Source organism: Chanodichthys erythropterus, chromosome 4 (assembly GCF_024489055.1).
Source record: "Chanodichthys erythropterus isolate Z2021 chromosome 4, ASM2448905v1, whole genome shotgun sequence".
Lineage (NCBI taxonomy): Eukaryota > Metazoa > Chordata > Actinopteri > Cypriniformes > Xenocyprididae > Chanodichthys > Chanodichthys erythropterus.
The window spans coordinates 24,544,736-24,558,143 of NC_090224.1; the positions used below are offsets into that span (position 1 = coordinate 24,544,736).

The 13,408-nt window shown below is 36.3% G+C and overlaps 1 protein-coding gene across 1 annotated transcript in view; it reads right to left on the reverse strand.

Annotated features, from left to right (window-relative positions):
• Positions 1-13,408, reverse strand: part of LOC137018290 (E3 ubiquitin-protein ligase TRIM9) — a 47,646-nt gene that overhangs the window by 10,412 nt on the left and 23,826 nt on the right. Inside the window, exons 3-7 of the mRNA XM_067382894.1 lie at positions 9,350-9,472; positions 6,942-7,052; positions 4,295-4,448; positions 2,368-2,436; positions 1,989-2,149 (exon numbers count right to left, since the gene is read on the reverse strand). Of these exons, the coding sequence (XP_067238995.1) occupies positions 1,989-2,149; positions 2,368-2,436; positions 4,295-4,448; positions 6,942-7,052; positions 9,350-9,472 (618 nt within the window). The remainder of the gene's footprint in view (positions 1-1,988; positions 2,150-2,367; positions 2,437-4,294; positions 4,449-6,941; positions 7,053-9,349; positions 9,473-13,408) is intronic.

Below are 13,408 nucleotides of genomic sequence, written 5' to 3' on the forward strand. Positions count from 1 at the left end.
ATGGATGGATGGATGGATGGATGGATGGATGGATGGATGGAAATCAGTCTTTTTATCAACTGTTTTTGCTTCAGAAAACAGATTTTGCATTGGATATCAAATGATGACAACTTAATGCCATAATTATTGCTTAATGTACTGTAGTTGCAGTAATTTTTTATTTGACCTTGCATAGTTTTATTGTACAGAGCCTCGCACATGACAAAATATCATGGCCATACATAAAATATTCATTCTCACAACTTAATTTATTTCCACATTTCAGTTACATCGCACCACTTTGGACTAATCTGTTCCCTCATTTTCATTAATTTGTCATTTTAATTTTAAGGCTGCATTTATTTAAAAATAAATACAGAAAAAGCAATAATATTGTGAAATATTATTAAAATTTAAAATTATGGTTTTCTATTTTAATATACTTTAAAATATCACTTATTTCTGTGATGCAAAGCTAAATTGTCAGCATCATTACTCCAGTCTTCAGTCTCACATGATCCTTCAGAAATCATTGTAATATGCTGATTTATTATCAATGTTGGAAACAGTTGCGTAATATTTTAAAACCTGTGGTACTTTTTCAGGATTCTTTGATGAATAAAAAGTAAAAAATATCAGCATTTATTTAAAATAGAAACCTTTTGTAATAATATACACTTCCGTTCAAAAGTTTGGGGTTAGCAATTTTTTTTTCTTCCTTTTTTTTGAAAGAAATTAATACTTTTATTCAGCATGGATGTGTTAAATTGATAAAAAGTCATAGTAAATATTTATATTGTTAGAAAAGGTTTATATTTTGAATAAATGCTGTTCTTTTTAACCTTTTATACATCAATGAATCCTGAAAAAAGTATCACGGGTTCCAAAAAAATATTAAGCATTGATAATAACTGAGTATCAAATCAGCATATTAGAATGATTTCTGAAGGATCATGTGACACTGAAGACTGGAGTAATGATGCTGAAAATTCAGCTTTGCATCACAGAAATAAATTATATTTTAAAGTATATTAAAATAGAAAACCATAATTTTAAATTGTAATAATATTTCATAATATTATTGTTTTTTCTGTATTTATTATGAAAAAAATGCAGCCTTAATGAGCATAAGAGACTTCGTTCAAAAACATTAAAAATAGTAATGTTTCCAAACTTTTGACTGGTAGTGTATATGTGTTTTTAATATTTTAATATTGCATTTAGCATTTGTGGCTTCTAGTCCATGTCTGTTAGCTTTGAGGTCATACCTCTGATTAGAGGAACAAATGTAATTGGACCTACTCGCATTCTGAACGGGATTCAAACCAGCGTCAAGCAGCATGGGAGGCAGGCAGCTAACAAGGGCGTTGAAGACCACAGCTGCTAGCGTGAGGTTGATAGTGTGAGGTTTGCCTGCAGAGCTCTTATTAGCTGACCTCTGGTATATTCACCTTCCTAAACCTCACTCCGATCCTTGTTACAGCACCAATGTGCTGTAACCAATGGATCAAATTATAAGCCTATACACAAATTACGTGTGTTCGTAAATTCAAAAGTGATGATCGGTCATACTGGTGTTGCCGAAAGGTTATACCAGTGTGAAAATGTCCCTACTACCATCTGGGTCACGGCACCAACATCACAGTTCCTACTTGCACTGCTCCAAGCGGGATCCGAACTGGCGTCAACCCGCATGAGAGGCTAGCATTGCATATCATCCCAGATTAGCTAGCATTTGTTACACAAATAGCAAATCACATTCATGGCCGTGATGTAAACTTGCTAGTTTTTTAAAAGAGGTACACACTCTTCAAAATGTCCTGGCTAAATGACTTGTTTCACTGAGAAATACCTTAGAACAGGAATGAAAACTGTACTAATCAATTGACTTATGATTGGGATATTCAGTTAGCATTCAGAGTACAAAATAAACAAGAGATCTGTTTTTTTTTGTTTTTTTTCAGACTGATGAATGATCTCAGTATGGAAATAAAATGTTGACCAGGTACCCGATAAGGCCCGCCATTCCCGTCATCCAGCTCTAGCACGTAACCCTCTACAGGCAAGGCTTGGACTGTAGTTATCCTCCAGGCCAGAGTGGCGCTGTTGTTCCGCATGCAGCATTTTTCCAACTGCAACAGTGGTGCGGGAGGCACTGTTGGGCTCTCTGCTAAAAAAAAGAGAGTACAAAGTACACAATTAAGCATTGACTATCATCGACTGAGGCATCAGAAGTTTAAACAGGGGTAAACATGGAGTGACATGCATGGGAGTAAGCACTTCCTGAAAGTCACTGGTGCCTCTAAGAAACATACGGAGGATAAGGGACTGTGGTTTGGGGTGGGGTCGAGCATTATAGGGGAACAGTTTGTAGCAGCTCTGAAATACCTCCTGTGTTCTCCTCCTCTTTCTGGTCACCTGCATGCATTTGTTTCAATGATGCAGCCTCCTGACCATCTGAAAGATGATATCGGACAAAGCAGGTGTTGCATGTATGAGTCTAAAGGTAAAACTGGGGGGGATTATTTGCCTCTGAAACTGGGAATGATGGAATCTGTGCTTGGATTGTGTAAAGAGCAGCCCAACTATTCTTTAAGACGATGATGAATTTGCAAGATATATTGGTTCAATTGCCAATTTTGAAGAGTTTGTTTACTAGTCCTTGGATTCTAGAATCAAGTTCTAAATGGAAAACAAGAATCTCATTGCAACAAATATATAAAACAATATATTATTAGCCTAAAGTGACCACCAGTGTTGGAGAATGATACTTTTTTAAAGTAAAGTGTTACATTACTGCACTAATCATTAACAAGTAACTTTGCAATAATTACGCAAAATATGTTCCAGGATTCATTAATTATTGAAATCTACATACATTTCAGCAAATATTTCTGGGGCCCGTTCTTCGTACGTTGCTAACTCGGTTAGCTAGATTTGATTGTTGACAATTTGGCATGATCTTGGATTTTTCGGTTCTTCGACGCTCATCCCGGACTTGCAACAGGTCCGTAAGCATAAACCTGCTTGTGAGCAGGCTTATTTCATGTAAACAGGATTAGATTGCATCTTTTTAAGCGGAATTGATACTTAAAGTCTGTCCCAGCCACTTCTCCATTATTTCAAGAGTACTCTACTTATCCAGGGACAATAATTTAAAATAATAACTTACAAATTAATTTGAAAATAATATTAAAATGTTGTGTAGTATAATACTATAGACACAGCCAGTGTTACTCATTGAAAGATTTATTTGTGATGGAATAATTACTTTACAATTGTATTGGAGTCTTACACACATGCTTGTAGAGTTATTCTGAGCTGTGCATTAATTTGAATGATGACAGCTATCATGGGAGTGGTTTGATGCAGCGCAGGAGATGCAGATAACTTCATCTTAATTTTTAATTAAAACTTTAATTAATGGTGTCATGTAACAAATATGCTTCAAAGATAAAATTAAATGAATTGTGAATTACAACATTGTAATAAAAATGTAATGACTGTACAAATGCTCATGAATCTACATAATCATGTAAAAAAAAAAGAAAAAAAAGTGCACATTTTATTTATCTATTATAACATTTATGTTGTTCTGTCATTTTGTTCGCTTGGCTGTTTCATTATAAAGGTCCAGAAATTCGTCAAGTTTTTCGTCAGGTGTCTTTTCTAATTATATGATGTCATTATGTTGCTGTCTTGCCGTCAGCCAATCGCTGCATTGCTGATCATGGTTTCGAGTATTGTTGCATCTGCCCTTTTCAGGGAACACGAGAAAGTACAGTAATCTCAGACAACTTAATCCTGATATTTTAATCCAATCCACAAATTCGTTTGAAGAACCAAATTAGCCAGAGTTCAGTCATCACGATTAGAAGATCATCTCAGATGTATTAAGCGAGGTACGAAGAACAGACCCCTGAACCATCCTCGTAACAATGCAATGATGAATCAACATTGAAAACAGTTGTGCTGCTTGATATTCTTGTGGAAACCATGATGCATATTTTTTTAAGATTATTTGATGAATAGAAAGTTCAAAAGAACAGCATTTATTTGAAATAATTAATTTATTTCAAAACAATCTTTCCAACCCAAAACTTTTGAATGGTATTATATGAGTGTTTTCTGTTCACTTCTGCTGTGTTTCATCCATCTGTTTTAATGCAAGAACATGCCAAATCTCAAAATCATTACTTTCAAAACATAACCTTATCATGTACCGTGTATTGCTTGTAATGTTATTCCCCCAACACTGGTGACCACAAACAGTGAATGTTAAATCTCATTTGATTGGTGTGTTGTCACTGGTTACCTTTATTCTGGGTGAAGTCCAGCTGGAGAATTGACTGCATCAGAGGATCTGTGTTTACGGTCAAGGCAAATTCTGGGCAGACCTTTGGCTCCAATGCACCTTTTACCCACTGGTCCTGAGAGGCCTGAACACGCTTTATCAACGCATCTGAGATCTGAAAGAAGAAATAAATGAAGAGGAAAAGAGAAACAATAATGATGTCAAACAATAATGATGACATCTAGGGCTCTATTTTAACGATCTGAAACGCAAGAGTCAAAGCGCAAAGCGCAAGTAACTTTGTGGGCGGGTCTCGGCGCTGTTGCTATTTTCCCGGCGGGATAAATGGCTCTTGCGCCCGGCGCAAATCTAAAATGGGTTGGTCTGAAGTTATTCATAGGTGTGGTTTGGGCGTAACGTGAAATAAACCAATCAGAGCGTCATCCAACATTCCCTTTAAAAGCAGGTGCGCAAGTTCCATTATGGATTGCTATTATTATGGCGTATTTACCAGGCGCACACCAGGAGTGGTTCACAGCCGAGGAGACTGATGTTCTTGTAAGAGCAGTGAAAGACAGAGAAGTTGTGTTGTATGGGGATGGGAGAAACCCACCCAAAATAGCGTCGGTTAAACAGGTTTTTTCACATCTTCGTGGCACACCACAATGATTTCCGTCATCTCATGTGTTAATATTTTTTAAGTGTAACATATGATTTGCAAAAATAACTGTTGCATCTGTGTAGATTACATGAGCAAAGTGTATGCGCGTTGTGCACGATATACATTATGGTCAAGCATGCGCCCTTAAAATAGCATAATGAACAACGCGCAACGCACCACTGACTTTAGACTAGGTTTTTTCTGGTCAGTGGCGCAAGTGTTTAATGGAACAGCAAAATAGCACCAGGGATTGTTTGCGCCGGAACACGCCTCCTTTTTTGCGCTGAACCGCCCAGGGAGCGCAAGTTCATTCACTAGTTTAGCGACGTGCTTCTGTGGAGGGAAAAGCGCGCTTTGCGCGGCTGCAAAATAGGAATGACACATGCGTCGGTGTACAAAGTCAATTGCGCTGGGTGCAAGATAGGGCCCCTAAGGTGTGTTAAGAGTGATTGAATCTGCTCTGAAGAATGTCAGAGCTGCACCGATCTCAGGATTAGAAATCCTGTTGTAATGGGGAAACCCCAAGGTAAAATACGCACATGCTCTGTAGATTGTCACGTGTCACAAAACGATACCCAATCAGAAAGCGTGCTGATGAAATACAGAAGACACTATTTTTTTTTTTTTTTCCATGTCATCCGCCATGTTTGCTCCCTTAAAAAAAAGAACTGCAGTATATTGAAGTACAGCTGTAGTATAACTGCAGTATAATTAAGCTCAACCATAGATTTACAACTGCAGTACATTGAAGTTCTAAAGCAGTAAAACTGTAAACCATAACAGTAAAAATCTGCAGTTTTTTATCGTCATGTTTGTGGTCTTTCGCATTTGGAAAAAAGATTTTAAAATTCCTCTAGTGTGGGCCAGCCTTTAGAAAACCAAATTAATATTATTATTTTAATTTATGTTATTTTTCTTATTCTGTTGTTTGTAATATTATTTATTATAATCATTTTATATATAGTTTTTATTATCAATATTTAAAATAATCACAATAAATAATAATTTTAAAAAATGGTTTAGGTGAACTATTCCCTTATGTTTTGAACAGTTTTGGAACTGTGTGAAGTTGCCATCAATGCACAGTATAAAAGATTTAGTTCATCACATTTTGCACAATGTTTCAGGGATTTTTTGTTTTCTTCTTTGTATTTGGGATCAAGACAAATCAATATATAGTATTGTCTGCCAACTCCCTTTCTCTCTATCTTTAGAAATCTCTGCTGGACAGGCATCTCTGACTCTCACATTACATGCTTTGTGAAGACACTCAAAGAAACATCACAATTGATACTTCATAAAAAATTCAGTAAATAGGCATCGTTGCTCCTCGGGAGCAGTCTTGTCTCTCTATTTTACACTCACTGCTATGAAATATCAATTATTAAAAGAGTGTAATTGCTGAGGGCCAGTCTACACAGCAGGCAAACTATTTCAGAGGAAACTATTGGATACCTATTAAAGCTTGTTTTTGCTATGAAAAAAAAAAAAAAAAAAAAAGGTAATTGTGACTTTTCATATCACAATTCTGAATGCAATGCTGAATAAAGTCGTAATTTTTGTTATTTTTGGACCAAAATGTATTTTCGATGCTTCTAACTAACCCACTGATGTCAAATGGACTACTTTGATGATGTATTTATAACCTTTCTGGACATGGACAGTATACCGTACATACACTTTCAATGGAGGGACAGAAAGCTCTCGGACTAAATCTAAAATATCTTAAACTGTGTTCCAAAGATGAACGGAGGTCTTACAGGTTTGGAATGACATGAGGGTGAGTCATTAATGACATAATTTTCATTTTTGGGTGAACTAACCCTTTAAGACATTTTGGCATATCAGCGAAAAAATCCAATATGTCCATAGAAATGTGTTTTGCATTCGATGAAGTAGATCACATACCTACTGTATGTGAGTTCATCATTATTATTATTATTTTAGATCTTTGACCTCTGACTTTGTGTTTTTCTCTGTTTTTTTTTGTTTTGTTTCTCTTTGTACCTGTAGGAATCCACTGGGATCATTCTCTTTAATAACCTCCAGACAGAATTCCATCATTCCTGTGGTCTGTCGAAGCTTCATGGTGCAGTGAGTTATCTGATCCTTTACAGTCTGAAACAGAAAGGCGATGGTTAAATTCTCATCACACACATACAGTCTGAGCAGTAGCATAAGAGACATTCCATCAAAGACCAGCTCATAGTGATGGACTCATGAGTTGAGTGTCACATCAGATAGATGCTTCAAAGAGGTATGGAGTCATATAACCAATATCAGGATCACACAAACTCACAACTTACACAATAAGGTAGATTGGTCTATTTTGAATCTGAAAAGTAAGACTCATTAGCCTTAACTAATTGCTAGTTGGACAGAGTAGTTCTTAAGACATAGCCTTAACTTAAAGGCTACGTTTATGCAACTGGCCCCAGATTTGTATGTCAAGGTTCTTCAGTTTCAGCCAGTTTTTTTTAGGAGTTTAATACAAGTTAAGCTCAATCGATTACCACCGGAAATATTTTCAACAGAAAATTATTTTACAGTAATGCACTTTAAATGGAGCAAGGCATTGTACTAAAATAAACATTATAATATATGTTAATAGACACAAGACAACATTACACATATTAATATGAGACTAGTGTAGTTAAAAAAAAAAAAAATTATCAATACAGCATTCTAGCAATGCTAAAATGAGCCTGTATGTATGAAATTCATAAACACGTTTACCACATAAAACTTGATTTTCACCACAGGGGGGTCTTTATTATTTGTTTTTGAAATACAAAGAATTGAATGTTTCATTTCATTTATCATATTCATTTATCCTTCCATATCTAATTGTGCAGATAATCTGATCAAATCACTCTTTAAGTCACTCTTTATTAATTCTGCATTAATTATAATGCATAATTATTTAATGACACACTTGTCAAGCTCTCTCTGAAATGAGATGAATGACTGTTTAATTATAACCGACAGAACCAGCATTAACCCTTTAAGGTATAAATGAATGAACATTTAAACAAAAGAAAAACAAAACTGGTATCTCAATCAGGCAAAATAAATCAATAATGCTTAAAGACATTGTTAATGTGAGATTGTGAATATGGAAATATGAAGGAAAAAAAGATACCCTTTATTTTTAATTTCCTGCCAGCTTCTTTGTGATTAAAAATCACAAATTAAGCCTTCTGTCTCTAATCTGTGTCAAATGAACTGATGTTTAATGGGAAAAGAGCAATAGATGTACCAGGGTAACCTAAATTCTTCTGCTTTCCTGTCTGCATTTTTATTTTACAGACCCAAGGTCCGTAACATGAACTGTAGATAAATTCAGTGCTTTGCAAGCACAATATAATCTTGCATCTCTGTGATCTATAGAGCATCGTATGGATTAACTCTGTAACTTCCGTCATCCCCTGTTCATTGTGGTGAAAGAGGGCATGTGTAAATCCCTGCTGTCAGACTACTGGCGTGGAAGAAAAGAATTAGAGTAGAAAATGACGTCTCCTGACGCTGAAAACACAAGAACACTTCATTTGATTAACTGCGCACAGACCTCAGAAGATGGAGGAACAAAAAACATCTATCACTAAGATAATATGAGGCCAATAGTATAACTATTAGTCACAAATTATCTTAGTGGAAAAAAATGCTACTTATAGACTGGATTGCTGGTGATATGGTGGATATGAGGTGAAGTCCGCAATACAACTAGAACTGATGAAAATTGTACCAGAAGCATCATGCTATTTAAATATTGCCATTAGATTAGTGCTTGCAACTTTGGAAAAATAAATATATAAAAAAAAAAAATAATAATAATAATAATAATTTAAAAGCATTCAGATATGCTACTAGTGCAATTTTTTGATCATGCACTGAGTCAATAAAATAATATTCCTTACATACAGCTAGATTAAATAAATCTCACTTTATTCTGACCATATGGAATCACACAGAGACAAAAACTCAATCTGCTCTCCGTATGGTCACGACACTAATAGAGTTTTACAGTTTTACAGAAACTCTCTCCCTCTATCCCATCTGTGTGGTGAAGCAGGCAACATTATCATGTGACCGATTGAGGAAATAATCTTGCTGCTGCAAAATTTAAAGTAGTTAAATTAGAATTTTTGAATGGTTTTAAGCTGATACTAAAATTACTACTACAAAATATTATTATGCCTTTAGGTTTGTGGACCCTTGTCAAAAAGTGTTTGGAATAGAAATAAGTGCTGAGTGACAAGATGTATATGCATGTGTGTGTGTGTGTGTGTGTGTGTGTGTGTGTGTGTGTGTGTGTGTGTGTGTGTGTGTGTGTGTGTGTGTGTGTGTGTGTGTGTGTGTGTGTGTGTGTGTGTGTGTGTGTGTGTGTGTGTGTGTGTGTGTGTGTGTTGACCTACCTTCAGTTTGCTCTCTTTCTCCTTTGTGACCTTGGTGAGCAGTTTGGCCTTCTGCCGAGTGAGCGCTTCAATCAGAGAGTCACACTGAGCGACCAGACATGCCTCAAACTCAACCCCATTCTCCTGTTACACACACACACATACACACACATTGGGTTTCCATGTTTTATGGGGACTTTCCATTATATTGTACAAACTGAATATTCTATTCCCTACCCCTAAACCTACCCATGACAGAAAACTTTCTGCATTTTTACATTTCCAAAAAACATCATTTAGTTTTAAATGATAATGACATAATTTATAAGCTGTTTTCCTCATGGGGACCAATAAATGTCCCACAATATAGGGAATACCTGAACCACACACACAGTATAAACTTATTGAGAGTCAGCCGAAAGAATTTGTCCTATAAAACAGAACATACCATATATCTAAATCATTTTGCTTTGTTCTGAATATAAAACGTTTGCAACATTTTAACCACCCTCCAGAAGAAGTCTGCTTATAAAGTTAGTTGAGATAAAGTTGTTGAGTACACAATTTTCCACCCTCTGTCTGAGCCTTAAGAATTAAACAAGCTACTGTACCTTTAAGACTTCTATATGTAAAATACCTCTTTTATTATTGGCTAACATTTGAAAAATTGTAATTGTAATTTTAATTTGCTAAAGACTAAATAGTGTTTATTTGTTTATATGGGCAGTTATAATTTAAAGAGGTCCTTGATTATGATTTCATTTTTTTAACTTTAGTTAGTGTGTAATGTTGCTGTTTGAGCATAAACAACATCTGCAAAGTTACAACGCTCAAAGATCAACGCAATGGCAGATATTTTCTTTTAAAGGTGCCGTAGAACGTGTTTTCACAAGATGTAATATAACTCTAAGGTGTCCCCTGAATGTGTCTGTGAAGTTTCAGCTCAAAATACCATATAGATTTTTTTTTTTATTCATTTTTTTAACTGCCTATATTGGGGCATCATTAAATATGCGCCGATTCAGGCTGCGGCCCCTTTAAATTCTCGTGCTCCCCGCCCCCGGAGCTCGCGCTTGCCTTAAACAGCATAAACCAAGTTCACACAGCTAATATAACCCTCAAAATGGATCTTTACAAAGTGTTCGTCATGCAGCATGTCTAATCGCGTAAGTATAGTATTTATTTGGATGTTTACATTTGATTCTGAATGAGATTGATAGTATGCTCCATGGCTAAAGCTAACATTACACACTGTTGGAGAGATTTATAAAGAATGAAGTTGTGTACAGACTGCAAGTGTTTAAAAAATGAAAATAACAACAGTCTTGTCTCCGTGAATACAGTAAGAAACGATGGTAACTTTAACCACATTTAACAGTACATTAGCAGCATGCTAACGAAACATTTAGAAAGACAATTTACAAATATCACTAAAAATATAATGATATCATGGTTCATGTCAGTTATTATTGCTCCATCTGCCATTTTTCGCTATTATCCTTGCTTGCTTACCTAGTCTGATGATTCAGCTGTGCACATCCAGACGTTAATACTGGCTGCCCTTGTCTAATGCCTTGAACATGAGCTGGTATATGCAAATATTGGGGGCGTACATATTAATGATCCCGACTGTTACGTAGTATGTTGAGATTCGCCTGTTTTTCGGAAGTCTTTTAAGTAAATGAGATTAATATAAGAAAGAGGAAACAATGGAGTTTGAGACTTACTGTATGTCATTTCCATGTACTGAACACTTGTTATTCAAATATGCCAAGGTAAATTCAATTTTTTATTCTAGGGCACCTTTAAAGAAATCGCTTTTAAGGACTACAACAAACAGCTGGTAGTCCCCCTACAACTGGCTTCTTCCCGGGTTGGTGACATCACTAACCCTGAAATTTACATAAACCCTGCCCCCGGGAACACATAACAAAGGGGGTGAGGCTATGATGGGCTGCTTTAGAGAAGAGGAAGAGTTGTTGTAGTAGAGTGTTGTTAGCATGCCACTATTTTACACCGGACTGCTTCACAAACGAGGGTCAATTCAACACTGGATTTGCACAAAAGCAAACACAGCAACTATATAAATTTATCCACTAACCATTCAAAAAATGTCCAAATGCATTCTAAAAGTTGTTACTTCTTCCTGAGTCTCTACATCAGTGTCCGACTTTTGGCTGCAAGAGATTCTCCAGCTTTGTTGTTGTTGAGCAACCGAAGTGTGACCTGTTAAAGCTCTGCCCTCTTCTGGAAAGGGGGTTAGGAGCAGCAGCTCATTTGCATTTAAAGGGACACACACACAAAAACAGTGTTTTTCCTCACACCCAAATAGGGGAAAATATGACAAACTGCTAATGATCTGCGGGGTATTTTAAGCTGAAACTTCACAGACACATTCTGGGGACAACAGAGATTACATTAGGCAACATCTTGTAAACGGGGCATTATAGGTCCCATTTAAAATTGTGGCAATGCAGATACAATATGATGTAAGTTCTGAAAAAAACTGTTTTACATGTTACCTTCAATATATGGTCTGGGTGGACTGGGGAGGGAGCTATTTTCAAACAAATTTCCCAAATATACCCTTGTCTCCCATTGGTTAATCAAACAGATAGCCCCATCCCAAACCCATTAATTGTTTTTGGTTTTGTTTTGCTGGTTCGTTGATGCTCGAATAAGCAGAGGAAAGTTTTGGCGAGCCACAATGTGATGAAATCAACCTACAAATGTCTACAGTGTACGGATGCTTTAGGCTGTCTACACTGAACATGCCAAAACAAAAGTTCTAAATCCATTTGTACTTTTGTCTGAAGTAGTGCAAGCAGAGGGAGTATGTCAGAAACAGAGCAAGGCATCAAGCAACAGATATAACATCACCCAAGGCAAGGATGCTTTTAAAGGCATCAGAGTGGTGTAGTTACAGCATCAACCAGAACAGGCGAACTGGACCATGCAAACCAGCCTTGGGCTCGACCAGTGGTGTGAGTTTGGTGCTGGACTCCCTGTTTTTGCAAGCGATGCAAGACAGAGTATTTGAATCTTTAGAATCTTTTGCTGTTCTGTTTGGTACCCGTAGTGTCACAGAAATGACTTCAGCTTAAAAATTCATTTTGTTAAGCTGGCAAAGATCAGTTTGAGATCGTATGTAGTGTAGGAGTTTAGAACGGAACTAATCGTTCATTCACTTTGAGTATGGTTGTGATTCAGATGTGAGACATACACCCACACACTGACACTAGGGCTGATGGGACTGAGTCATTTCATCTACTACACAAAGATGATGAAGAGGAGACATTTGATATCTGCATGTGTGACTGGTACATTTTAAAATAAGAAGTCAGGATTGAAACCAGACTATAGTCCTTCTGCAGGACTTGTCTCTGTGTGTGCCTGTATGTCACATTACATTGAAAATCACTGATCTCTGTAGCACTTTAGTTCAAAGTCTACTTACAGAGGCTTTCAAAGACAATCTCTCTCTCTCTCGCTCTCTCTCCCTCAGCTGCTGGTCAGTATGAAAAGGCATTATACTCTCCACTTTAGTAAAAATAGCTCAGTGCTCATAATCCAGTGGTCTCCAGGCAGAATACAGTTCAATACTCATGACATTCAAATACATGTATAGATTTGATTGTATGCAGCAATTGCATCTGATCAACATTCACTACAAATGAATGTTAAGCTACATCAGTTGTACTTCTCTAGACTAGACAGGTTTTTTCAACACCTGATCCAGGGACCCCCAGTATAACATAAAATGTTTCCAATAACATTTTATTTCAACATTACATTTTGCTCTAATGGATGTTCCAAACTTTTTATAAACTATTTTTATATTTTTAATCCTTCATGATATATCTGCCTACAGACTCTCTTGCACAGACCCCCATGGAACCCTGGTTGAAAAATTAATGTTAACATCTAACATATGGCATGTTTGTTGGATACATGCTGAACATCATAATTACCCCACTTCATTTTTAACGAGATAGTAATTTGCATATTTAATGAGACTCTCGCAAATCAAAGAGGACAAGATAATATTTGAGTGCTGCTAGCATGGCTGTTTTGATTATA